This window comes from Panthera tigris, chromosome E3 (assembly GCF_018350195.1).
Source record: "Panthera tigris isolate Pti1 chromosome E3, P.tigris_Pti1_mat1.1, whole genome shotgun sequence".
Taxonomy (NCBI): Eukaryota; Metazoa; Chordata; class Mammalia; order Carnivora; family Felidae; genus Panthera; species Panthera tigris.
In genome coordinates, this window is record NC_056675.1 from 38910439 (window position 1) to 38936203 (window position 25765).

A 25765-nucleotide genomic window follows, 5' to 3' on the forward strand; every position below is an offset into this window, starting at 1 on the left:
GATTTTGTAGATCAAGGAGCTTATGTGTGTAACTGAAGTGTATAAGGGAATTGAGGTCATCAGGTTTGGAAGGCATGCTAAATCTTCAGGGAGAGGTCAGATCTGGCAAATTCTAATTTATTTAGATATATAATAATATAATTATTGCATCATTCATCCAAGAATGTGGGAGTGAGTTTTACATCCAAATTGTAAAGTTAATTAGCACAATACCATTGGAAAGCAAGTGAAAGGCTTAAGAAAAAGATTTCGAGGGGCACCGGGGTGGGGGGGGGCACAGTTGGTAAGGGTCCGACTTCCGCTCAGGTTATGATCTCACCATTTGTGAGTTCGAGCCCCGCGTCGGGCTCTGGGCTGACAGCTCAGGGCCTGGAGCCTGCTTTGGATTCTGTCTCCCTCTCTCTCTGCCCCTCCCCTGGCCACACTCTATCCTTCTCTCTCTCAAAAAATGAAAAATAAAAACATTTTAAAAAATCAAAAAGAAAAAGATTTTTAGTGGAATAACTGATAAATAGACTATAAATTCACACAGAAATAATGCACACGTCCCCTAATTTGATTGTGGCTCCCCCCGACTCAAGCGGGGCAAAGTGATGGATGGATGGATGGACGTGGGATGGATGAATGAGGTGCCGGCCGGGGCTGCCCCACCCCAGCCAGCGATCCCCCTACCACAGCACAAAGAGGCAAACAGGGAAGCACGTGGTCTTTATTAATACTTTCAGCCCGCAGGAGACCCCAGGCCAGAAGCCAAGCCCCAGGGTCTGGTCGTCCTCACCCACACCGGACTGTGGTTCTGAGGCACTCAGGATGGGTGGTGATGGAAGGGCCTCGGCGCTCAGCATTTTCCAAGAGAACAGTGGCCTGGGAGGAGGCAGGGCCCCGGTGAAGTCTGGACCCCTCCTCACCTCCCAGGCGACTGGAGCCCTCTCCCTCCTCTGGTGTCTAAGATCAGTCACTCAGCACATACCTACAGGTGACCTGAGAGCCTGCCATCCCTCCCAAGGGCTGGGACAGCCCCAGGGCCAGCCCCAGGGCAGCCTGGAGGGGCCACAACGGTGGCGCAGGGTGAGTGGGGGACAGGGCCACTGTGATGCCTCTCACCTCCATAGCCATTTCCCAGCAGGCCACCGCCACCTCTCTTCACCTCAGGGCTGCCTAAGGCACAGACAAGCCAGGGCACCAGGTCACCGGAGGACTTCAAAGTCCTCCTGCCCTTCCCGGCTTCACCCCAGGCCCTGGGATACTGCCACTCACCGAAGGGTCCAGGGCCCAGCTCTGGCCTCAGCTGTCCATATGTGCCTGGGGGGAAGGACAGAAGGTGGGAGCACTGAGTCCCCAGTGGCTTTCACTTGGGGTCTGTCACTTCCCCTTCTTGTTCTAGCATCCAGGTTCATGCTCAGGGTCCCTTGCCCCTCGCCTCTCCTCCAACCCCATCCGTTCCTGCCTACCCACCCTGTTCCTGTCCTGTTCCCTCTCTCCAGGGCTGTGGGTGGGCCTGGGCCCAGGGCGCAGCTCCCTACAGCCACCGGGACAACCCCACAATGCTTTTCCACATAGCCCATTACCTGGCTGGCTCCTGACCCCTGGATATGCACCTCCAGCCCCATATCCAGGCTTCAGGGCAAGCACCCAGGGCTGGACGGAGGGCCAAGAGGAGCCCCTTAGGGTCCCAGCCTGACCTGCAGAAGGAGAGCTGCTGTGGGTACCTGTCCCCACCAGAGCAGGACATCCAGGGCCTCAAAAGCCCCCGCCCGCTTGGCGTGGTCCCCATGGCCCTTGCCAGCGCTCACCCCCAAAACACTCATTTCCTACCATTTCCTTCAGGGCCTGGAGCTGCTGCCTTGGGGTAGACTGGCGCTTCTTCCCCGAACCCTGCAAGAGAACCAAGTGATTCCTCCCAGCCCCTGGATGCCCCTCTCCCCATCGCCTGCACTCTCCCCCAGACTCACCATTCCTAAAGCCATTGGCCCCAGGGAACTCTGGAGGAAGGAGAAGGTCAGAGACAGGAGTAGCCCCTGCGTCTAGTGCTCCCCACCCCACCCCAGCGCCCCCGGGCACCTGGCTGCAGGTGGGCCTCAGGGAAGACCCCGGCTCCCAGACCATTCCCGTAGCCAAACCCTGCAAGACAGAAGTTGGAGAAAGACTGGGTGAGTGGTGGGGGTAGGGGCCCAGGGTGACCAGCTCATGGACAGACAGGAGGCAGCAGACACACAGACTGACTCGGAAGCAACCCAGAGAGGGCCTCACACATTCTCCCCACCCTCAGTAGGCTAACCCTGTGCCACCCCTGGTGTCCCACCTTCCAGAAGCTTCTCCTGACCTCCCTCTGGGCAGCTTCCCTTTCCACCTCAGGACCGTGCCTCAGTCTGCCACTCTGCCCTCACCGGAGACAGGGTGGCACCTGGTTCTGGCCATAATTACGGCCCAGTGCACGGTAAACGTGTGCCGGCTACATCGGGAAAGAGCCAGATGCGGCAACAGACGGGAGCAAGGAGGGCTTGCCATAAGGACAGTGGCAGCCTGCACCCAGGGGACCAGGCGCTCACCGACTTTCTGAGGCTTGAGGCCACCACCAAAGCCTGGGGGAGAGGAAATGGGGATGGAGACTGGGGGGAGGTGGTCAGCCAAAGTCTCTTGACTCCACTCCTCTCTAGCTGGGGACAGGAGAGGCAGGAAAGGGAAGGGCCTTCTCACCCAGTTCTGTTCCTGCTCCATAGCCGTTGGGGGGCCGGTATCCTGTGGGGAGAACAGAGATCAGCGGAGAGTACCCAGATTTTCCCTAACGCCCTGGGGGTCAAGGACGGACCTTATGGGTTCTCAAGAGGAGGAAGGGATCCTCCCTATCGACAGGAAATGGAATCAGAAGAAATGGGCTTAGAAAGCAGCAAGAGAAACTGAGGGTAAACTCTGGGAGGAACTTCCTTTCCCTAAGGAGCCTGAACAGCTGAGGCAGACTGGGGCACAAGGATGATGGAGGAGTGACCCTGGTGTGGCATGGGGACGGGGGGGGGGGGGGGGGGACGGGGGGGGGCACAAGGATGATGGAGGAGTGACAGACTCGCACCTGCTTTCTGAGGTTTCATTCCCCACTGGATGGCCGGAGTCGGTGCTAGGAAGAAAGCCAAGTGACAGGAGTGAGCTTAGGGCAGGGAGGGTCAGGAGTGCTGCAGGCTGCCCTTGGTGCAAGGGCTGGGGGCGGGGCTGCCACACTGGGGGTCCCGTGGGGTCTCAGGGCCAGTTTAGGCTTTCCCTCAGGTGGCTCTCTGTGATAGCCTCAGGCTCAGCTGGAGAATGGGCAGGGGCTTGTGGCAGCCCAGCTAGACCCAGGCCCTCCTGGGACCAGGTATCCCCTGCTGCCCCCCAGATCCCACTCCACACTGACCTGGGAACTTGCCATTCTGCACTGAGGGAGGGGGCTGAGATTTGGGGCCCCAGCCGCCCCCTTTGTCAGAAGGGACCCCCGAAGTGGGAGGCCTGGGGAGCAGCAGTGGAGGGACCCTCCCATTGCAGGGACCTAGATGGGGGGGGGGGGGAGGGCAGTGAGCCCAAGTTGGCGCCTACCCCAGGCTGCTCTCCTGGCCTCAGCCTGGCCAAACCACCAGCCCTCAGTGGCTTCCAGGACAGACACAGCTTGGGTGGGGGGAGGGGGATGGGGCGGGGCACTGGCTAGGCCAGAAAAAGCCCTGTTCCTGCAGTGCTAGGGGGCAAGGTGACCCACATCTAACATGGCACCTGCTGTTGGCCCACCCAGACCCTCTGCCTTCCAGCAACATCCCTCCCACCTCCCTCCTGGTGCACATCCCTTAACCCCCAGCCCCGCCCCAGGAGCCTCACCTGGCTGGGCCCCCACCCCAATCCCATTGCCATATCCTGGAGAGAAAAAGCAGGGATGTGAGGGGCAGTAATGGTAGGGTGGGGGAGGGTTCTGGAAGGAGGCAGGAGGAGGTGCAGGATAGACATGGGGGGGGGTCTCTCACTTGCCTGGCTTCTGAGGTTTCACACCCCCTCCAAGAGCTGCAGGAGAGACAGGAGCCTTGAGACCTCAAGTTCCTAAGAAGGAGCTCTGTCTCCCCTCTTGAGGCCCCTACTGCACTCACCTGCTGGGAGCTGCAGCCCAGGCCCTGGGGCATATCCTGGGAAGAGAAGCAGGCTTGAGGACAGGGGCTGGGGTGCACAGACTTCAGGGCAAGGCCCAAGAGGGGTAGGGGTGGGCTCACCTGGCTTCAGAGGGCTCATGCCCCTTCCCAGGCCTGGGAAGAGACAGAAGCAGGATGAGGGGACCCCACCCTGCTCCTTCTCTTCTCCAGGACCCAACTCTTGGCCCCACCCCGTGCCCCGTCCTCCCCTGTCTCCACCCCACCCCCCAGCACTCCAGGGCCTGCCCCTACCTCCCTCACCTGGCTGGGCCCCCTCACCTGGGAAGACTCCGGCTCCCAGCCCATTCCTGTAAACTGGGAGACAGGGTGTGGGTCATGAGGGGGAATGGGGCGGTGGGGGGAGTAGACAGTTTCTGGGGGTAGAGAGGGGTGGGGGCCTGACCGCAGTCCCAATTCTTTCTGGGATCCCCCCCACCTCCGGCGCCAGGCAACTCTCCCAACACCAGCTGGGTGTCTGATGGTGTCTCTCAGCCCAGATGCCAGCAGACGCTGGCGTCAGAGCCCACAGATTAAGGGCTCAGTGCCCACCCCCCACTTCAGGAACCATCCCCAGTCCAGGGGTCACCTGTGCCTCTGACCCACTGGCTAGAAATCGAGCTCTCTGGGTCTGGCTAATTTGCTAGAGCCGCTCACAGAACTCAGAAAAACATTTGACTTCTCAGAGTGCAGGCTTATTAGAAAGGCTAGAACTCAGGACCAGTGCAGGGAAGAAATGCCCAGGGCCTGCGGGAGCGCCCGAGGGGCTTCCGCCCCCTCCCAGCCTTTTGGGTTTTCATGGAGGCTTTGTTACGCGGCCCGGCAGACTAAGTCACCAACACCGGAAGAGCCTCTCATTCCCCAGCCCGGCCTCCTCCCCAGAGCTCAAAGGATGGGACCGAAGGTGGGACCCAATCACGGAGTGGGATCTCCTGGCAACCAGCTCCCCAACCCTAGGCGGCTCGTTAACATAACAAAAGAACACCTCCTGCGGCCTTTAGGAAATTACTACGCTTTTAGGAGCTCTGTGCCAGAACTGGAGATCGAATACTTATTTCTTCTTACAAGTCACAGTATCACGGGGCCGGGACCGAGAAAGGCTTTACCTGGCTTCTGGGGCTTCCCGCCTTCACCGACGCCTGAAGAAGAGATGGGACCAGGTGAGCTGCCGACTCCCCATCTCTGGGCCTCTCCTCCACAACCCTGGCGGCCCCAGCGCGCGCTTCCCTACCTGGTCCGTAGCTGATGGGAACCACGGGGCCTGTGTGGACGGGAGAGGCTCAGGTATGGAAGGAGGACAGGGGACGAGCCAGAAACCTGGGGCCTCCTCCTCTGCTACCTCCATGCGATCGTCTGCTCCACCCTCTGAGTCTGGCAGGACCCCCAGAACGGGGCTTGGGTGAAGAGACGCGCTGCCCCCCAAGCCCTCCTCTCCTCACCTGCTCTGTAGTCTTTGTGAGTTAGAGGGGTGAGGGGAGGGTGGGGGTTGGGCTGGCTAAGGTGGAGGTCCCCCCAGCTGTTCTGAAATGGTCACCAGCCCTGCCCCTGCAAGGCCCGGAGGGAGGTGGGAGAGGACACCCAGAATTGCACCCCCCAGACCTCACCAGTCTCACCTGGCTGGCCTCCCAGCCCGTTGCCGTTCCTGAATCCTGGGGGGACAGAAGGACACGGGGTGTGAATGGGGGCAGGGGAGCTCAGGGTTTGGGGGAGGTGGAGAGAGACAGGGAGGGGTGAGGCTCACCTGGCTTCTGGATCTTACTGCCCCCCCTCACTTAGGCCCGGGGAGGCAGAGGCTGATGTGGACCCCACCACACCTCTCCTCTTGGTCCCCACGCACCCCCAGCTCCTGCTTTTCTCCCAACCCTCAGGACCCAGACCTGGCTGCCTTCCATGGGTTCCTGTTGTCATAAGTGGGGGGACGGGGGGGGAGTGGGGGGAAAGGAAAGCTGGATGGGGATGAGGGACCGTGCTTGGAGGAGCTCAGGAGGAGGCAGGACAGAGCTGGCTAGGGCTGGGAGGCCACCTCTCCCCTCACAGGGGCCTCTGAGGTTTCATGCCCCTCCCAGGCCACAGTTCACCTCTCCATCTCCCCAGCACTTGGAACCCAGCCCCCCCCCCCCCTTATAAAGCCTGGCCCCTGTCCCCTGGGAAGCCCTGCCTCCCAGCCATTCCCAGATCCTAGAGAGGATCCTTAGGGAGTAGGGGGTGCTCTGGCTTCAGGGGGTTCATGGATACAGATAAGACCAGGGCAGGAATCACCTGGCTTCTGAGGCTTCCTGCCCCCACCAAAGCCTGGAGAAGACACAGGAGCAGGTGAGGGACGGGGAGCCCCCATCTCAAGGCCTCCCCACGGTCCTCCCCACCCCGCTCCTACCTGCTCCATATCCGTTCTGGGTCGCTGGGCCTGTGGGAGAGGAAGGGTGAGTTGGGGGGATCTGGGGCCAGCTGAGGTACAGGTGAAGGTGCCCCCTTCACAGACAAGCCAGAAAGCTAGAATCCTGGAGGCTTTCTCTCAGCCCTCCCTCAATTATTTACCAGTCCGGCCTCCGCAAGGCCTGGAGGGGAGAGGACGCCTAGATGCGGGCACCCAGACCCCACCAGTCTCACCTGGCTGGGCTGCCAGCCCGTTGCCGTTCCCGAATCCTGGGGGGCAGATAGGGGCTGTGTGAATGGGGGAGGAGAGCTTAGGTTTGGGGGAGGTGGCGAGAGACAGGCAGGGGCGAGGCTCACCCGGCTTCTGGGGCTCCACACCCCCTCCAAAGCCTGGTGGAGACAGGGAGCAGGTGAGGGTCCAGTCCCCGTCTCTGGGTGTCCCCAGAGCCCTGGGACGCCCCTACCTGGTCCATAGCCGTTTTGAGTTGCAGGGCCTGGTGGAAAACAAGAGGGCTCTGGGTATAGCCTCTCTTCTGAGGCTCCCCCTGAAGCCTGGCCCCTGTGGCTCTGAATTCACCACCATACCCACCCCGTTGAGTCACTGACCTGCCCTTGGGGCCCAGCCCCCTGGGGAGCCTGAACGCCACCCCCCGCTGCCTGGGTGCCACCTGGTTGGGTTATCACTGCCACCATGTGCGTCAACCAGCCAGGAAGGCAGACTCGGACACTGCTTCCTGTCACCAACCGCAGGCTCAGTGCCAGCTCCTGCCGCCTCAGCCGCTGAGCTGTTTCCACAGCCTGTACCCTCTCTGGTCCCCTCTTGGAGGCCCCAGCTCAAGCACCCACAGGTGTTTCAGCGGGCCCCAGCCAGCGGTCTTCTCCCTGCCAAACCCGGCGGGCGCCTTGGCCTGTCTGTTGCCTTCATGCTCCTTTCCTGTCCTCCCCCAGAGCGACCCAGGCTCCGGAGGGGCCTGTCCCCCACCTGCTCACCCCGGCTGTCTGCCACACCGGCTGGGGAAGGCGGTGGCCTGGGGGTCTCATGTGGCTTCTGTGGCTTTACTCCCCCACATCCCCCAGGGCATGGGGAAGACTTGGGGGGCGCTGCCCGGCCCCTCGTCGTCCCTCCGAACTAGGGTCAGGCCCCCGAATCATAACTACACCTGGCCACCTGAGGGACCCCCGCTCTCCCAGAGCTCCGGGCCCTCACCTGGTTGTACTCCTGCTCCTGGGAAGGCGCCGCCTCCCGGCCCATTCCCGTTCCCGAATCCTGGAGAGACAGAGCAAGAGGGAGTAAGAAGGATGTGGACGACTGACAGGGAGACAAGCAGTGGGGCTCACTTGGCTCGTGTGCTTTTCTACTCCCACCAAACCTGGGGAAGAGACTAGCCAATGAGGGACCCAGAAGCCCAGCCAGGCTCCCAGCTTCAACCCCACCCCCTCGCCACCCCTCGTCCAAAGCCATTCTGAGCTGCAAGATCTATTTGGAGCCACATGGGGACATCACCCCAGCAATCTCCCGCCAGCAATAAATTTTCTGCCCCCTCTAGTCCCTGACGTGCCCCAGCTTGGACCAGGCGCCCTCACCTGGCTGCGCTCCAACTCCCATCCCATTCCCATTGCCAAATCCTAGGGAGAAAGAGAGAGGGAGTAAGGGGAGGCCGGGAGACCCGGCGAAAGGAGATTGGGACATAGGGACAGGGTGCGGCTCACCTGGCTTTTGTGGTTTCACGCCCCCTCCAACTCCTGAGAAAGGGTCAGGGACCAGGTGAAGAAGCCTGGAGCTCCCTTGAACCTTCCCCCCCCCCCCCATATCCTCCTGGCCCCCACCCCTACCTGGTCCCTGAGCCGCAGGGCCTGTGGAGAGAGGGAAGGCAGGGCTGGAGCTGGGCCAGTGTGGCTGCTGAGGGTGGGCTCACCGCCTCCTATGCTGCCCTCACCCAGGACCTCTGTGTCCCTCAACTGTTCTTTGCAGGAAGCATGCCCTGAGAAGGGCCTGGGATTTGGGAAGGCCCTCCCCGAGACCATGGCTCTTGCCACAGGAGTGGCAGCAGCAGCCCAATGAGGGGAACAGCTCCTGAGAGGGAGACACGGTGCCCGAGCTGGGGACATGCAGAGAGGGCTACTCTCCCCTCCCCTGGTTGCTGAGGTTGCATCCCCCTACCAGGCCTGGGGAGAGACCGAGGCTGAGCCGCTCCCCACAACTTTCTCCCCTTCTGGTTCCCTGGTTCCAGTTCTACCCGCATCTCCTTTCCCTCCCGGGGCCCCGTCTCCGGGTGTCCTCACCTGGCTGGGCTCCAAGCCCCGGGAAGGCACCAGCAACCAGTCCATTTCCATATGCTGGGGAGGCAGAGCCAGACGGCATAAGGAGGGGACTGGGCTCCAAAGGGAGCCAGACAGAGAACAAGGTGGACAGAAGGGTGGGCATGGACGGGGGGTGTCTCACCTGGCTTCTGGGGTTTCACACCACCTCCAAAACCTGGGGAGAAAGATGTGGCAGGTGAGGGGATCCCAGCGACCCAGCCTCCTCCTGGGGTTCCATAGCTGTGCTGAGCTGTGGGGTGAGGCAGGGGGCTTTTGGGGTCCCAGCTGAGGTGGGGGTGAAGCAAGGGTGCCCTTCTCCCCTCCCCCAGCCAGACATGAGGAACTCTTATGGTCCCCTTCCACCTCCAGTAAGTCACCAGTTCTGCCCTGGGGGAGCCGGGGAGAAGACACTCCTGATGCTGACCCAGCCTCATCGGCCCCATGTCAGACCCATCCCTCTTCTCCCACCGCACCTGGCTGGGCCACCGCACCTGGCTGGGCCACCGCACCTGGCTGGGCGACCACACCTGGCTGGGCGACCGCACCTGGGAAGGCCCTGCTGCTAGCCCATTTCCGTTCCCAAACCCTGGGGAGAAAGGGCAGGATGGGGTCAGGGAGGAATAAGGGAATAATAGGGGGCAGAGATGGGGAGACAGGGTGGGGGGCTCACCTGGCTTCTGGGGTTTCACACCCCCTCCAATGCCTGGGAGGGAGATGGGAATCAAGTGAGGGTCTCGGATCCCATTTCAGGAGCACCTCTAGAATCCTGGCCCCAGCTCCCCATCACCCTGGGCCCACCTCTACCTGTTCTGTAGCCATTCTGAGCTGGGGGCCCATCGGGAGAGGGAGGGATGAACTGGGGAGGTTTGGGGGTCTACCCGGCGTAGGGGTACGAGGCCCTTAGACCCAGCCGGAAACAGCAAGTCAGAAGGCTCCCGATCTGCCCCCTCAATCCTTAAAAAAACCTGACCCTCCCCTCCAAGGTCTAGGAGGGAGACAGAGAAAACCAACCCCAGAGCCCACCAGTCTCACCTGGCTGGGCTCCCAGGCCATTCCCGTTCCCAAATCCTGGAGGGACAAATGGAGACAGGAGTGTGAGAGAAAGGCGGGGAGACAGAGCTGGGGCTGGGCAGGGCCCACCTGGCTTCTGAGGTTGAACATCCCCACTGAAGCCAGGGGAGACCCAGGGCACAGGTGAGGGACCCCGGATCCCCTTCCTCAGGTCGCCCAGGACCCCTGCTCCCCCCTGCCGGTCATTCTGAGCAGGCCTATGGGAACTCAGCTCCGGTCGGTCCATCCCAAAGAGGGTGGACAGGACTGCTGGTGCACAGAAAGGGGGCCTTGGAGCCCACTCCCCTCTTTCCGCTCCCGCAGGCCCAGAGGACATGCAGTGAGCCATGCTTGCTCGCCCCAGAGTGGGGCTCAGCAGGGGCAGCACAGGGAAGAAGCAGGGAGAGGAAAGACTGGGGATGCCCAGGGCAGGTCCACGGGTGAGATGACACCAGAGCCATCTTGGTGGGTTCCGAGGGGGGAGGGGAATGTGTGCAGCAGGAAAAGGAGAGACCTACGCCTGCCACAAGGGATCGCTGGTTTGCTTCTCTACCTGGGGGTAGGGGTGGGTGGGGGATGTGTATGTGGGGGGGGGGCGGGGAGAGGGTCAGCACTGTCCCCACATATTCTGAGGCAGCTGCTTCTCCCAACCCCCAAATCCCATTTGCCCATCTCTCACCTGCTCCCAGGCCACTGGGGGGGCCGTAGCCTGAGTGGAGGAAACAAGAAGTTGAGCCTGGGGGCCAGGAGGGGCCAAGGGCTGGGGTGCCTCACCCTCGTTCAGAGGACACAGCTTCTCCCGCCCTGCCCACCCTCTCAGCCAGCTTTACCTGATCTGTAGCCATTGGGGGTCCCTAAGCCTGTGGGTTGAGGAGAAGGAGGCGAACTTGGGAGGGGGCAAAGGTCTGAACCTGAATGCTGCCCTCCCACTCTGCAAGAGCGGAACCCCCTCTGGGCCTCAGTTTCCCCTCTGGTCACAGGAGGGGCAAGGACAGAGCCAGGTGAGTAGCCAGCAGCAGGGTCATGGAGGGAGGGGGCAGATCCCCTGCGCCTCCCACAGGGGTGTGTCTGCCTCTACCCTCCATTCCGACTCTGGAGTGTCTCTGGGATGCCTCCCTTCCCGGAAATCTCATCCTCCTGACGCCCCACCTCCTAATCTTTCCCTCCTGCAGTTCAGGTGCCTCTGGTCTCAGCAGGGATCCCCTTCTCCCACCCTTAAGACCCCACAGGTTCCTGGAGTGAAGACCCTTCTGTGACACTCTGGCCCCCCTCCCCCCGTCCCTGGGCCCCTTTGTCTTCTCCCCCCTGCCCTGCCTCCAGGCCTTTGCCCTGTCTTACTGCCTGGATGTGCTTCCCCTTCCCTGTCACAGCTTGCCCCCTTTGAAAACCTAGTTCAAACCCCTCCTCTGGGATGTTCTCATGCCCCATCCCATTCCTGTTCCAAAGGTGTGGGGTGTCTTTGCTCCACACACTTGAGCTGACCATGGACGAGACTGTCTGCTATGAAGTCAGGGAGGGACCCTGTGCTCTCTTGGGGCCCACATCTGGATCTTAGAACTAGGTAGGGAACATCTGGGGCTCTCCCCCCCAGAGGGCTCCCAGACCCCTGCGGGAGAGACCAGGCCCTCTTCCTTGACCCCAGTGCCAGGAGGGACTGCTTACCTTTCCCTAGGCCTGGAGACAATGGAGGTAGCCCTGGGGAGAAAGGAGGTGCTGACTCCGGGTGGGGACCCCAGAGGTGGAGAGGGAGCAGGACCCAGGCATCCATCCCCTGCCCAGGACGGGCTTCACACCCGGACCTCCGTCTCTCCGGAGCCCCAGCATTGGCCCAGGGCTGTACCTAGGCCCCCCAAACCCAACCTCAGCAACCTCAGCTGCCCGCCTTCTGCCCTCACCGCCTTGCAGGCTTTCAGAAGTCAGGCAGAGCAGGAAAAGGGCCGCGGGGAAGGCCCAGGTGCCCATGATGCCGAGTGGGACAGGATGGCACCCACCCTTCGGGCCTTTAAACACCCCTGCTGGGTGGGGTCTCGCCCGGGCCCCCCAGCTGTGTGTGGCAGAGGCTCTGCTGGCGGAACCCAGGGGGCCAGCCCCCACCTCTCTCTGTGGCATGACTCCAACCCCTCGACTTCTCCCCGCCCCACCCCTCATCCATCATGGGTGCTGACAGCCGGGACAGGCCCCCACCTGGCCCCTGGGGCTCCTCCACCCGTCAGGGTTGGGGCCCCGGCGCCAGACCTCGGGGGCTCAGATTCCCTCCCAGCAGCTGGCAAGGGGCAGGCAGGCACCCCAGGCCCAGCCCATATAGAGCCGGAGAGAGGAGGGAAAGCCAGGCCCAGAAATGTGGGGGGGGGGGGCAGGCAGGGGAGACTCTGATGAGTTACTGTGATACACAGAGAGCGGGGCGGGGGCGGGGGGCAGAGACCAGAGTGTTCCAGAGGCGTGTGGAAACGCCAACAGACAGGGGACGACAACAGGCCGCGTGTCCACAGGAAGAGCTTGTCTAGCCCTGGAGGCTCGGGGACCATACCAGGAGGTGGCCCATGGTCTCCCAACAGAGGCTGCACGTACAAGAGCGGGCCCGGCCTCCCTTCTACAGGAGGTGGTGACACCCAGGGAGCCTGTCCAGGGATCCTCACTGTTCCTTGAAAGCCTGGTGGGGGCCCACCCGCTGTAGGAGGCCCTCTCAGCTTCACCCCTTTCTCCTGGCCAGCTCCAGCAGCAATGGCTCTACCCCTGGGGGGGTGCTGGCGGGGGTGGGAGGGCACTGTTTAAGGTGGAATGGGGACAGGACCGCAAGAAGGGTGCCAGAAGCCAGTTAGCGCTCTGTTTCTCGGGGGTGGGCCGATGAGCCTGGAGCCCAGGCCTGCGTGAGGACTTGGTGAGGACCCAAATAGGGGAAGACGGGAGAGGCAGCCCCGGGAAGTGCCAGGAGTGAACCCCACTGAGCTGGCTGGGGACGACAGTGACTCAGGCCCCCTGGGCCCTAGTCCAGAAGGCCCCACACCCTGTCTGATGGTCTGGCCCCTGCCCAGCCCGCACCTCCTGGCACCTCTGTCTAAGGATACAGCCAGCCAGGGCGGGGACCTAGAGAGGGGCTACCGCGGGGAGTGGGCGACACGGGTCTTCTTGCTGTAAGGCTTCTGAGATCGCAACACACACAGGGGCCAGCTCCAGCCATAGTGGACAGCAGGGCTTTTACGAGATACACCCTCACTTGGAGTACCCCCCACCGCCCCCTGCACTGAGATGTGCCTGTACCTCACCTCCCTCTTTGTTCTCCCACCTGCACATGGCCATGCCCCGGCACCCACTTTCCCACACACACACACATAGGGCCCCTATGTTCCCACTGGGTGCCTGCAGCCCAGTACCCCGGCGCAGCACCCCACACGCCCCCACTCTCCCTGCCCGGTACAGAGGCATAGAGCCGTGACCCAGAGTCCTGGGGGCTGGACCTTTTACTGGCTGCCGGAGAGTCTGCAGGGCTCCTCGGGTCCAGTCCCCTATTCTGCTACGCCACACACTGCTGGGCGGGCAGCAGGCCAGGTCACCCCAGACACTGCACCGCTCTCTGTCCTATGCCAGTCTAGGCCCAGGGTGTCTGCTTCAGAGCCCATATAGCTAAGGGCCCCCTACACAGACCCAGACACAAGGCTCTCCCCATAGTGTGCCAGGGAAGCTTGGCCCGGGATGAGGTAGGCACAGACCAGGAGGGGCCGTGCAGGAGGTACAGGCTACTGCCAAAGGGAATGCGGGTACCCATGGCCACTGCCAGGCTGCCTTGGTGCTGGCATGGGCCGGTGGAAAATGCCAGGCAGCCTGGGGCCTTGGGCCAGCTGGAGGCTGCTCAGAGCCAGGGCTGAACCCAGTGGGGCATCCCCTGGCCCCTGCAGTGCTGCCACCCCCACCCCAGCACATCCAGTTCCCTCAGGTCGGGCCAGGCTGGCCTGAGAGCACAAGGACCACTTGGGGACCGAGAGAGCCCCTGATGGAGCCCGGGCCTCGGGTACCCTTCGCTCCTAAGTGTGAGGGGACATGGTGGTCCAGCTTCCAAGCAGAGGAGCGACTTCCAGGGGCCAGGGCAAGGTGACAGCTGGGTGTTGAGAGTGCAAGGCAGAGGTCCAGGAAGTGTGTCGCCTAAAATGGTAAAGCCTGTCGATAGACTCGCAGCCAGCTGCTCAAAGCGGCACCTGCCGGGGTAGGAATTTGTGGAGGACAGCTGGAGGGGAGGGCGGGCGCCTTCTGAACCTGCACCTGTGCTGAAGTCCCCTCAGGTCACTCTCTTGGCCGTGCACCTGACAGCCCTTTAGCCTGGATCCCTGTGCTGGCTGCCTCTAGGGCACTGCCCGGCACCTCTAGGCACTTGCCCGGTGCAAAGCTGACCTCTGTGAACTCCCTCTCCACTCACCTGCCAGTTTATTAAAGCCTATGCCAGCATGAAGTCGGGCAAACACACAGAAGCGTGCAGAGGACAGAAATGTATGATATAACAAATACCCACAAAACAAACAGCTACTGGGGCGCTTAAGTGGCTTAGTGGGTCGCGTGTCGGAATCTCGATTTTGGCTCATGATCTCCCGGCTTGTGGGAAGGAGCCCCTGCGTCGGGGTCTGCGGTGACAGTGTGGACCCTGCTTGGGATTCTCTCTTTTCCCCTGCTAATGCTCTCTCTCTCGAAATAAATAAATAAACTTAAACAAAATTCAGCTAGTGCTGCTGGCACAAAGATGAAGAAACAGAACGTAGCCAGCTCCCCAGAAGCACCCCTCACAATCTCTTCTCCGTTAGGGTAGCCACATTTGCACTTGGGGCCGTCATTTCCCTGCTTCTCTTAAGTCACGGTATTCCTGTTCTGTGGCCCCATCCCTGCGGGGGCTTCCTAGGTGAGGGGTGACTCTTCCCTGCAAGTCTGGGTGACGGTGCTGTTGCAGCGATGGGACACACGGGGGCGCAGGGTTCAAGCCGGCTCTTACCTGTGTGTGGGTGGGACGCGGGGAATCCAGAGCCTGGGAAGCAGGTGGGGGGGCTTCCTTCTAACGGAGCCCCAGCCAGTTTCTTTGGTCTGGGAACTTGTGGTCCCCGGCCGGGTGTGGGGGCCCGATCCCTCTCTACCAGGAACTTCCTTGTGGCCCAGCCAGCTGCTGTGAAGCCTGTAAAATACTATACAGTTAGCAAAATATTACTGTTATATATATATATATATATATATATATATATATATATATATATATATATATACTGTTATTATGAAACAGTAAGCTCCTACTGTATGCTTGCTCAGCCTTGTAACTCAAGGCAGTTCACATTCATTTTCTTTTTTTTTTAAGTTTATTTTTGAGAGAGAGTGAGCAGAGAAGGGGCAGAGAGACAGAATCCCAAGCAAGCTCCATACCATCAACAAGGAGCCAGATACAGGGCTCAAACTCACCAACCGTGAGATCATGACCTGAGCCAGGATCCACTCTGAACTGATTGAGCCACCCAGGTGCCCCTCACATTCGTTTTCTTATTTAGTGCTCTTGCCCTAGGAGGTAGGAACTAATCTCTCCGCAGGGAAACATCCAGAGACATAAAGCAACTTGCTTATGATAGCACAGCTTTTGAGTGGCAGAGCAGGGTAGAGCCCTCGTTTTCCTCACTTCACCGCCCACGCTCTTAGCGACTATCTGTACTTAACTTCATATTATAGTCCTTCCACACAGTGAAATATCCATCGGAAGTATATTTTCGAATTTAAAGAAATATTTATTTTTAGGTCATTGCATATTAGGCTTTCAAGACTGGGCAGCTGGAAGAGGCCCTGGGACCCAGACTCCTGCAGGAGGGGCTGGCAGCTGGAGAGGGGCCTGCCTGCTTCCCCAGGCCTCCTGGGGACAAGCTTGGGGCCTTTAACAAGGATCCAGACTGAGTCACTGGGGCTGTGGCTGCCAGAGATGCAAATTCAAGGGGAGGGTGGGCGGAGGTGGGTGGGGATGCGGCCCCTAGAGACGCTCTAGGTCCAAGGACCTAATCCGGGGGACCAGGCCCTCCTTTGCTGGGCCACACACTGGAGCGTTCGCTGAAGGCACCACAACGGGCTGGGAACTCTAACCTGTTAGAAAACTGGGGGACGGGTGGTCAACAAGTAAACCAATAACTAGAGGAGAGAATTTCAGATAGAAGTAAAGTGTAATAATAAGGAAACCAGGTGGGAAAGGAGATGCGACGCGCTGGGGAGCGTTCTTGAGAGGGTGGCCCGGAAGTGTGACTCCCCCCCCGTCCCCACTGTTAAACGGATAAAAGGTCCCCTCCGTGAAGGCGCACCCGCGAGCCGCGCCAGTGTTAGGGACCAGCGCTTGCTCCGCCGGGGCTCCCTGCTAAGAACTCCAAGGGGATCCCTCCCATGTGAACCTCTAGCTCGGTGCGGGAAGCTTCACCAGCTCAGTTTTTGCAGGTGGCTGATCCGAAGCTCAGAAAGGCCCCGTGGGTCCCCAAGGTCGTTCGGCCAGGGAGGGGCGGAGGTAGGGTGGAGTTGAGCTCAAATCTCAAATCCAAAGAATACTTCGGGCTGCCTCGGAGGTGGCCGAGGCCGGCCTGGTGGGCTTCCCGGGGGGTGGGGACGATGTCCGGCCTCCCGGTGCGGTGCACGACACGCAGGAAGGAGCCAGCGAGCCCAGGGCACCCCACCCGGCTGGGACCCGCAGAGCGCAGGCACTTCCCGTCCCGTCCGGAGCGACCCCCTCCTGAGGCGCCTCTGAGGCCAACTGCAAAGACCGCCTCTTTTAGAATATAGAAAACTAAGCCAGACCAGCGACGGCCGTGGGTGCAGGACTGGGGTCTGGAGCTGCGTCCCCGGCCCGGGACCCGAACGGGACAACTCCACGCCCCAGCTCCCACCACGCGCCACGCCGCATCAGCCAGATTGCACGGCGACGCAGCCTCCGCCCTTGTTAGCGCCGAGACGTCGCGCCTGCGCAATGAGACGGCACGACCTGAGGTGCCGGAGAGGGCGCGGGGACGCGCACGCCGGGACGTCGGGGGCGGAGCCTCTGAGCCTGGGAGCCTCTGATGGGCTGCATCGGGGAGGGGCGGGGTAAGAGGCGTTCCTGGGCGGGGCCTCGAGGCCGGTTTGGAATTTTTGGCGCGAGCCGGCTCTGCGCGCGTTCACGGGCCGTTCCCCTCCGAGAGTCCTCCCGCCGGGCGTGGGGAGCCGTCGACTGCAGACCCCCGACCGCCTGACTGCGCCGGGGGCTTCCGCGGCCTCTGCCGATCCGGAATCTGGGACCTCTCTGGGCCGCGCCCCGCCCACCCGTCAAGGTGAGCCCAGACTGGGTCCTGAGGGCCGTCGGCCGGCACTTCCTCCCGGCAGCCCCTGCCCCCCTGACAGCCCCTGCCGCGGTCAGCCTCACCCGCTCCCGGTCCCAGCCCCCAGCCCCAACCCCACCGACGGCCCCGCCCCGTCCCCCGGGTCGGGCCCTGCCCGCGGCGGCCCCGCCCACTGCCCCCGCGGTTCCTGGTGACTGCCACCGCCCTCCCGGCCTTCCTCGGTGACTACGCCCTCCCCCCCATACGGGTCCCTCCCCGGGAAAAGCCCTACCCACCTTTCATCTGCAGCCCCTCCCCCGAGGCAGCCGGCCTATTCAGCTGTTCGCCAGGCTTCGCCCACGGCCACGGAGGTGAATCGGCTGTGGCCCTGTCCCGGAGGAACTCACAGTCTAGCGCGGCAGACGGTGGTCAGCGATGTGTCCGGCCCAGTGAGCGGGTGAGGCCCCCGAAAGGTCCAGAGGCCACCCAGGCCTGGCCTGGTCAGGGCCACCCAGGATTCTCCCTCCCCTGTCCCATCATCCCCAAAGCTGTGTGGCCAGGGCGGTGGTGCTAGAATAAAATGACACTGGGGTCGCCCGAGAACTGGTTTAAGATGCTCCAGGTATCTGGAGTGGCGCCTGGGTGTCTCAGTCAGTTAAGTGTGTGCCTTTGACTCAACTCAGGTCACGATCTCACAGTTCGTGGGTTCGAGGCACCTGTCAGGCTGTGTGTTGCCAGCTGGGAACCTGGAGCTGCTTCGGATTGTGTGTCTCCCTCTCTGCTCCTGCCCTGTTCGTGCTGCTCTGTCTCTCTTTCTCCAAATAATAAGCATATTTTTTAATGTTTATTTCGGGGACAGAAGATCTGAAGCCGGCTCTGCGCTGACAGCACAGAGCCTACGTGGGGGCTTGAACTCGTGAACCATGAGGTCATGACCCGAACTGAAGTCAGACCCTTAACGGGCTGAGCCACCCAAGTGCCCCTCCATTAAATTTTTGTTTTTAAATAAAATTTTAAAAATGCAGATGCCTGGTGTCTCCAAATATGCTAGGACTGGGCCTGGAGGCTGTACTTGTAACCAGCAGGGGGTTCTGACACCCTGGTTCTGCACTTTGAGAAACCCTGAGATGGGAATCCTGAGGTGAATACTGGCGGAGGAAGGGTCCCCAGGGGATGTCGGATGGGGGTCCCTCCCCTACCCCTCACTGCCCCAGCGACAGACTCCAGAGGACTGCTCCCTCAGGTGTCTGTTCCCCATTCACTCCCTGCTTCTTTTGATACACTGTGGCTTCCTCTCAAAATTGGACTCCTCCTCTCTTGTTTTCTTGTTTTTGTTTCTATAATAACATTATGGCAACACACAGCCCTCTCTCTCCCAACACACACCCTCAGGACCACCACACTTTGGGTGTGTTCTTTCAATTACTGCTCAGAGCATTATTATATTTTACTTATCATGTAACAGCATTTATTTTGGTTTTCTCAAAATTTCTTGAAAAGTTTATTTTGAGAGAGAGCATGTTCGAATGGGGGTGGGCAGAGAGAGGGAGAGAGAGAGAATCCCAAGCAAGCTCTGCACGGTCAGTGCCAAGTCCAATGCAGGGCTCAGCTCAAACCCACAAACCATAAGATCATGACCTGAGCTGACACCAAGAGTCAGAGGCTTAAGCGACTGAGCCACCCAGGCACCCTATTTAGGTCACCTTTAATTTAAGCGGCTGAAGGAAGAGTGGATGGAAAGCAAGTGTATATGCATAATGTTGGCTACAGCGACCCTCTTATTTGTCACTTCTGGTTCTCTTCGTTTGTCCCTGCGACTCGAGTTACCATCTGGTGTCATTTTCCAGTCCAATGTAATTTTGTTCCCACCCACCTCTTTTGGGCTCTTATTTGTAAGTGTGTTAGGTCTATATGTTCAGTGCCCCGTATACAATTGCATGCTATCGTCCACTTACTTTTTATACCGGCTAAGAGAGGAGATATGTATTTAACCGTCTTTTGTATGACATACCAGTGCTTTGCTTCTTCGTGTCGATTCAGATTACTGTCAGGGATCACGTGCTTTTGGTCTTGAGAACTTCCTTTAGTTTTTCTTACAAAGCAGGTCTGCTAGCAGTGGATTCTTTCTGTTTTTACCTGGGAAATGTCTTTATTTTGCCTTTAGTTTTGGAAGATAGTTTTGTTGGATATGGGATTCTTGGTTGACAGATGTTTCCCCCAACACTTTGAATAGGCTACCCGCTACCTCCTGGCCTTCCTTGTTTCTGCTGAGAAGTCAGCAGTTAATCTTAGGGGAGGTTGTAAGCGATGAGGCCTTTTTCTCTTACCGCTTTCAAGACTGCGTCCTTGGTTTTGGTTTTCAGCATTTTAAAACGGTGTGTCTGTGTGTGGGTCTCTCCATTCGTCTTCCCTGATGCTCCTTGAGCTCCTTGGCAGTGTTCATGTGTTTTTCTTAGGACGGGGAGGTTTTTTTTGTGAATCACATTGGGGCAGTTTTCATCTATGATGTCTTAGCATATTTTTCTTGCTCCTCCCCTTCTTTCCTCTGCTGCACCTTGTACACACGTTGGTGCACCCAGTGGTGTCCTGCGTTTCTCCGAGGCTCGGTTCCCTTTTCTTCGTTCTTTTTCCTCTCTGTTCTTCAGACTGCATAATCTCTCTTGATCTATCTCCAGGTTCACGAATCATTCTGCCATTTCAAATGTACTGTTGAACCCCTCTGATGAATCTTTTCATTTTAGTTCTTGCACCTTTCAACTCCACAACTTCCCTTTGGTTCTTTCTATAATTTCTATCTCAGTATCAATGTTCTTTATTTGCTGAAATGTGGTCATCACGCTTCACTTACTCTTTTCAGCGTGGCTTCCTTTAGTCCTTTGAACATATTTATAGTGAGTACTGTGACGTCTTTGTTAAATTTCACATCCGGTCCCTCTCAGGTACTTTCTTTTGTCTGGTTTTCTCCTGTGTGGGGGTCACATTTTCCTATGGCTGTGGATATCTTGTAATTTTTTTTTTTTTTTAAACTGGACATTTTAGACAATGTTATAGCAACTGGCCTTACTGGCTTCTTCCCCGCCTGGAGGATTATGACTCGTTTGCTTGTTTATTTTTTAGCGACTGGCTGGGCCATTGTCGCGATGTGTCTTTCCCCTGCAGCGTGAAGCCTGGGATGCCGCTCCTCAGAGGGCCCAGCCTTGGGCATGTGCACGGTCACCTTTGAGTGACAGTGGTTGTACGGGCCTCTCTTTGTCCATCCCCGTCCTTAGCTGTTGGGCTCCACCCATTGTGGGCTGATCGTTCTGTTGTTTTTCTCAGTGCCTAGGGCATGGATTGCTCCGCAGACTGATCTAATTAATTTGGGGCTCCTTTGACAAGGTAGCTTTTGAATTCAGTGTTTGAGGTTTGTTTTGACCCCAGTAAGGCTCTTGTCCCCAGTTCTGTCTGGGAAAGTAGCCGGGCTGTGGGGCACTTGTTGCACTCATGGAGGTACCAAGCTTCCTCCTATTTGCTTACCATCAAAACCTCCAGAGTCTTTGAGAATGTCTTTAGGCTTGAACTTCCCACACATCGTTTCAAATAGCGTGTGTGTGTGTGTGTGTGTGTGTGTGTGTGTGTGTATTTTTTAGGGAGAGCTTCAGAATTTCTCTTCGATTGCCTGCTTGTCTGTAGACTGAATCCCTGGGCCAGAGCTCTGGAGCTAAGGGCAGCGACACAGGTGTCTGTCTGGGTGACACTGCTGCCTCAGGGTGGGAACAGTAGCCTCTGGCCTTCTCGGCTGGCCTTTCCCGGTGGGGGACCTCCTGCTGGGGTCGGAGTGGCTGGGCCCCAGTGTCCCTAGCCCTCCTGCCAGATAGGGCTTTCGCCCCGCTGCACTCACCTGGAACTTGGGCCTCCCTCCGTGGCCGGAGGCGGTGGTCTGCTGAGTGAGTGCTGGCCCCACAGCTGTGAGAACGAAGACAGGAGAGAAACTGGGATTTCAGATCTTTGTTTTCACGTTCGAATTAGAGATAAGGGATGGTGGGCCTGCATCAATATTTCCCCCTTACGATTTTGGAAGAGGGTGCGTATCCTAAGGCCAAACAGCTGGCTGTGATGGGGCAGGGATATACTTGTGGGGTCCCCGGCTCCAGAGCCCTTCTCAGCCAACCTGTGCTGGACTGCGCAGTCTCCAGGACATGGCCTTGGGGTTTGTGGTTTATGCTTCTCTGGCCTCCAAGGTACAGATGTCTGCATGCAGGCCTATGTATACTTGTCCTCTGCCTCTCCCTGCAGGTGCGCGTCCCTGTGGCCTCCATGTTTAAAGCGGAACGTGTGTGCAGAGTGGACGCACCTCTCTTCCGAAGCCTCTTCGGGGCCACAAGACCAGGCACTGTTTGAGCGGACACACTGCTCTGTCCTGTGCACCTCAGGGCCTCCTGTGCTGGCCATGCCTGTGCCCACAGAGGGCACCCCTCCGCCCCTGAGTGGCACCCCCGTTCCAGTCCCAGCCTACTTCCGCCACGCGGAACCTGGCTTCTCCCTCAAGAGGCCTGGAGGGCTCAGTCGGAGCCTCCCGCCCCGGCCCCCTGCCAAGGGCAGCGTCCCCATCAGCCGCCTCTTCCCTCCTCGGACCCCGGGCTGGCACCAGCCCCAGCCCCGGAGGGTGACATTCCAAGGCAAAGCCTCTGAGACCCTTCAGAGCCCCTCGTATGACCCGAGCCGGCCAGAGTCCTTCTTCCAACAGAGTTTCCAGAGGCTTGGCCGCTTGGGCCACGGCTCCTATGGAGAGGTCTTCAAGGTGAGTGGGGTGACAATTCCTCGGGCCTGCTACTGCCACCACCCCCGCCTGGAGGGGACGGTGTCCTGGGCAGCCCACTCCCCTTTCCTCCCCTGAGAGCCTGCTTCTCCTTGGCTGATTTGGCTGCTTTCTCCTTCCCCCTACTTAGGCCCTCCGCGCCCCTCAGTACACACTCCCCCCTTGTGCAGGGCCTGGCACGCCTCACAGTGGCTCCTGGCTGCCTCTTTCTCCCGCCCCAGAGCAGCCTCCTCTGCGTGGCGCACACCCCACGCCCCATCACCTCTCAGGCCAGCAGGTGCTCCCGCTACACCCTTCATGTCAGCTTTTTATTTCTCCTTAAAATATATTTCCCCTTTATATTTCCTCTACAACGGTAGTCTTCCTTACGTAAGTACTACCTGGAGACAATTTTGTTGTTAAGAAGCACAAATAACGCGGCCCCTAGGCTGGTTCTTCCTGGAGGAAACCGCTGTGCCTCTCGGGTGGGTGTCCTTCCTTCCGGATCTTTTTCTCTACGTCTCCACAGGGTTGACCAGATACGGACAGACTCTTTTTGTCTCCCGCACAGTGGGTCGTGCTGGCCACGTGTTCGTGTAGCCAGATTTTTCCACGTGGCCTCGTGCCCCGAGGCCCTCTTGGGGCGATACGTAGAGCTCTCAGAGTGGCCCGTCCAGCTCTGCTGCCGCGCACGTGGGCTCCGAGGCGGATGCCGTGCTCCGCCTTCCACACGTGTGAAGTCCTAACAGGGGCCGCCAGACCGGCCTCCTGTCCCACTCGCGGGTGCCACCTCCCTTCCAGGTGCGCTCTAAGGAAGACGGCCGGCTCTATGCAGTGAAGCGCTCTATGTCGCCCTTCCGGGGCCCTAAGGACCGGGCCCGCAAGCTGGCCGAGGTCGGTGGCCACGAGAGGGCGGGGCAGCACCCGCGCTGTGTGCGGCTGGAGCGAGCCTGGGAGGAGGGCGGCATCCTGTACCTGCAGACGGAGCTGTGTGGGCCCAGCCTGCAACAGCACTGCGAGGCCCGGGGCGCCGGCCTGCCCGAGGCCCAGGTCTGGGGCTACCTGCGGGACACCCTGCTTGCCCTGGCTCACCTGCACGGCCGAGGCCTGGTCCACCTTGACGTCAAGCCCGCCAACATCTTCCTGGGGCCCCGGGGCCGCTGCAAGCTGGGTGACTTTGGGCTGCTGGTGGAGCTGGGCGCATCTGGAACCGGTGAGGCCCAGGAGGGAGACCCCCGCTACATGGCCCCTGAGCTGCTCCGGGGCTCCTACGGGACGGCGGCCGACGTGTTCAGGTGAGGGCCGGGAGGCGGGAGGCCCTCGGCGGGCTTGGAGGGCGGGGGACGTGCAGCCAGCCGGGGGAGGGAAGTGCCACCCTAGCCCCAAGTCAGGAAGCCTCGGGCCGGGACGTCCCGCCCGGAGGGGGTGGAGGCCCGTCCTGCACTGGAGGCGTCTCTGCAGAGACCGACTCTGGGCAGCGGACCCTCTGGCCCCTCTACACGGATCCCCCGTTTCCTCACCTCGCCCCCACAGCAGGGACAATTGCTCCACTTACAGGGGACGGACACAGTGGGGCCGAAGGACTTGCACAGAGTCCACTTAGCAAGCGGGGAAGCTAGGGCTGGCCCGGGCAGTGGGTTCCGTCGTCCGGGCGGGTGACCGCCGCTCTGCCTCTAACGGCCGTATCCAGCCTTGGCGGCAGAACGATGGTGGTGACGTCAGCACCCACATTGCCTGTGCAGTGACGGGTGCCAGGACCTGACTCACCAGGTGGTGAGGGGGCTCTGTGATATGGGCCTTTTCGGGACCCCCAGCCCCTCCCTCCCCACTTCCCTGGCTCGTGGTGGAAGACAGCAGCCCTTCTCCACCCTCTTCTTGGGCAGCCTGGAGCTCTGGGGTCTGGGCCCCAGGGCCAACCCTGCCCCTCTTCTGTCACCGCCCCCACCCTTCCCAGTCTGGGCCTCACCATCCTGGAAGTGGCATGCAATATGGAGCTGCCCCATGGCGGGGAGGGCTGGCAGCAGCTGCGCCAGGGCTATCTGCCCCCGGAGTTCACTGCCGGTAAGTGGAGGGCAAGGACGGGAAGGAACGTGCGGCCCCAGGGAGGCCGGGCTCACGTCTGGGGCCCCTGGGCTCAGAGCCGTCACCCCTGACACGGCCCCGCCCTGTGCACAGGCCTGTCTTCTGAGCTGCGTTCTGTCCTCACCATGATGCTGGAGCCTGACCCCAAGCTGCGGGCCACAGCTGAGTCCCTGCTGGCCCTGCCCATGCTCAGGCAGCCTCAGCCTTGGAACGTTCTGTGGTATATGGCCGCCGAGGCCCTCAGTCGAGGGTGGGCACTGTGGCAGGTAAGGTGGGTGACCGTGACAGGGTGCCCAGCCGCGCTCCCCGGCCCCAGGGCCTGCCCTGCCTCCCTTGTCCCTGTCCCCTCAGGCCCTGCTTGCCCTGCTGTGCTGGCTCTGGCACGGGCTGGCTCACCCCGCCAGATGGCTGCAGCCCCAGAGCCCACCGGCCACCCCGCCCGGCTCGCCACCCTGCAGCCTCCTCCTGGACAGCAGCCTCTCCAGCAACTGGGATGACGACAGCATAGGGTGGGTGAGAGCTGAGGACGCCGGGGGTGGGGGAAAGGGGCAGTCAGCACGGCCAGGCCGCAGCCCCGTGAGGATTCGTGGGGAACAGGAACCCTCCCCCAAGCCTGCCCCCCGCCCCCCCCACCCCCCCGCCATCATACCCTGGGAAGGGAGCCAAGGCCAGTGGGGGTGCGGCCTGGCCCAGCTTGAATGCGGCGGTCTCCTCCAAGCTCAGTGCAGGGACCACGCAGAGCAGAACCGGCAACCTCACGCCTGGGGCGCTGCCTCACGAGGGAGCAGCGCGAGGGCCACGGCCGCCGCCACGGTAGGGCTGCGGTGCCCACAGGTGAGGTGCTGTCCGTCCTCTCCGGGAACACAGTCCCCAGAGCCTGGGGAGCCCGAGCCCCGGGAAATTCCTTGCTCCTAGGTACCTGGCGGCCAAGTGAGAGGCTGTAATTAAGAAACCGCTTGGGGCACAGTCCTCAGGAGGAATCACGCCATTAACCCCTTTTTAAGGAAATGTCACCCATCGCCATGGGGACGCTTTATAGCAGACAGGAGGTACCAGATAGGCTTCCTTTGTCAGAAGTTCATTTGTCAGCCAGCTGTCAAAACCCACATGTTCTAAAAAAAGGAACAGAGGTGGCCTTTGAGTGGTCAGATGGCCTTTAAAAGTTGTGAAAGTGCTTTTTTCAAAGGGCACCATGCTCTCACTGCTCCCGACTGGGGCCCCTGCCCATGTCAGGAGCCTGGGGTCTGCACAGGGCAAGGGTTGACCTTGCTGTGGCCCCCTCCCCATGCACTCCCCACCCCTGACACCTTACTTGTCTGGCCCACCTGTGCAGGCTCTCCCTCTCTCCAGAGGCTGTCCTGGCCAGGGCTGTCGGGAACACCTCCACCCCCCGCAGTGGCTCCCCTGCCCCCCGGAGCAGGTACACACTGAGGTGAGCAGGCCCAGAGTCCAGCGGGTGGGAGGTGGTGGCTTTCAGATCCTGAGTGTCATTTGTCTCTCTTCCCCCCACCCCAGGGAGGCCCTGGACCTAAGTGACATTGACTCTGAGCCCCCTCGGGGCTCCTTCCCCTCCTTTGAACCTCGGAACCTCCTCAGCCTGTTTGAGGACTCACTGGGCCCAGCGTGAGTCCACAGGCCAGCCTTGGTGTTTTTAACCTTTTAGCCACCACCCCCTCCCCATTCCTCCTGGAGGCTGGGGTCCCTCTGGCAACTCCAGGGGTTCCTTCTGCCTGCCGTGTCTAATAAAAGGTATTTGAATCTTG

General features: G+C 60.3%; 2 protein-coding genes across 9 annotated transcripts; one reads left to right on the forward strand and one right to left on the reverse strand.

Annotated features, from left to right (window-relative positions):
- Positions 1–705: 705 nt before the first annotated feature.
- Positions 706–16772, reverse strand: LOC102964125 (elastin-like). Of its 3 annotated transcripts, XM_042972228.1 has the most exons (39): positions 16647–16772; positions 14833–15009; positions 13871–13997; positions 11523–11555; positions 10691–10720; positions 10540–10569; positions 9843–9878; positions 9481–9513; positions 9302–9396; positions 8953–8985; positions 8793–8846; positions 8343–8363; positions 8220–8252; positions 8094–8135; positions 7717–7776; positions 6974–7003; positions 6867–6899; positions 6744–6779; positions 6511–6540; positions 6396–6428; positions 5750–5785; positions 5368–5397; positions 5243–5275; positions 4419–4454; positions 4221–4253; positions 4101–4136; positions 3985–4017; positions 3838–3873; positions 3386–3517; positions 3068–3112; positions 2698–2739; positions 2550–2582; positions 2062–2121; positions 1953–1982; positions 1816–1875; positions 1569–1682; positions 1258–1302; positions 1105–1158; positions 706–864 (listed from the first exon to the last, which is right to left on the reverse strand). In XM_042972228.1, exons 1-39 carry the CDS (start codon positions 16750–16752, stop codon positions 839–841), a joined length of 1986 nt encoding a protein of 661 aa, XP_042828162.1. In that variant the 5' UTR covers positions 16753–16772; the 3' UTR covers positions 706–838. The 3 variants fall into 3 exon arrangements, with proteins under 3 accessions (XP_042828162.1, XP_042828163.1, XP_042828164.1); XM_042972229.1 differs by lacking the exon at positions 3386–3517 and having other exon boundaries at positions 8094–8252; XM_042972230.1 differs by lacking the exons at positions 3386–3517; positions 3838–3873 and having other exon boundaries at positions 8094–8252.
- Positions 16773–16989: 217 nt separating this feature from the next.
- Positions 16990–25765, forward strand: PKMYT1 (protein kinase, membrane associated tyrosine/threonine 1). 6 transcript variants are annotated; one of them, XM_042971876.1, is made up of 10 exons: positions 16990–17155; positions 17453–17600; positions 21419–21923; positions 22722–23215; positions 23875–23981; positions 24096–24268; positions 24354–24511; positions 24721–24836; positions 25336–25422; positions 25518–25765. In XM_042971876.1, exons 3-10 carry the CDS (start codon positions 21573–21575, stop codon positions 25532–25534), a joined length of 1503 nt encoding a protein of 500 aa, XP_042827810.1. In that variant the 5' UTR covers positions 16990–17155; positions 17453–17600; positions 21419–21572; the 3' UTR covers positions 25535–25765. The 6 variants fall into 6 exon arrangements, with proteins under 6 accessions (XP_042827810.1, XP_042827805.1, XP_042827809.1 ...); XM_042971871.1 differs by lacking the exons at positions 16990–17155; positions 17453–17600 and adding an exon at positions 18172–18284; XM_042971872.1 differs by lacking the exons at positions 16990–17155; positions 17453–17600 and adding an exon at positions 18174–18284 and having other exon boundaries at positions 25336–25434; positions 25518–25609.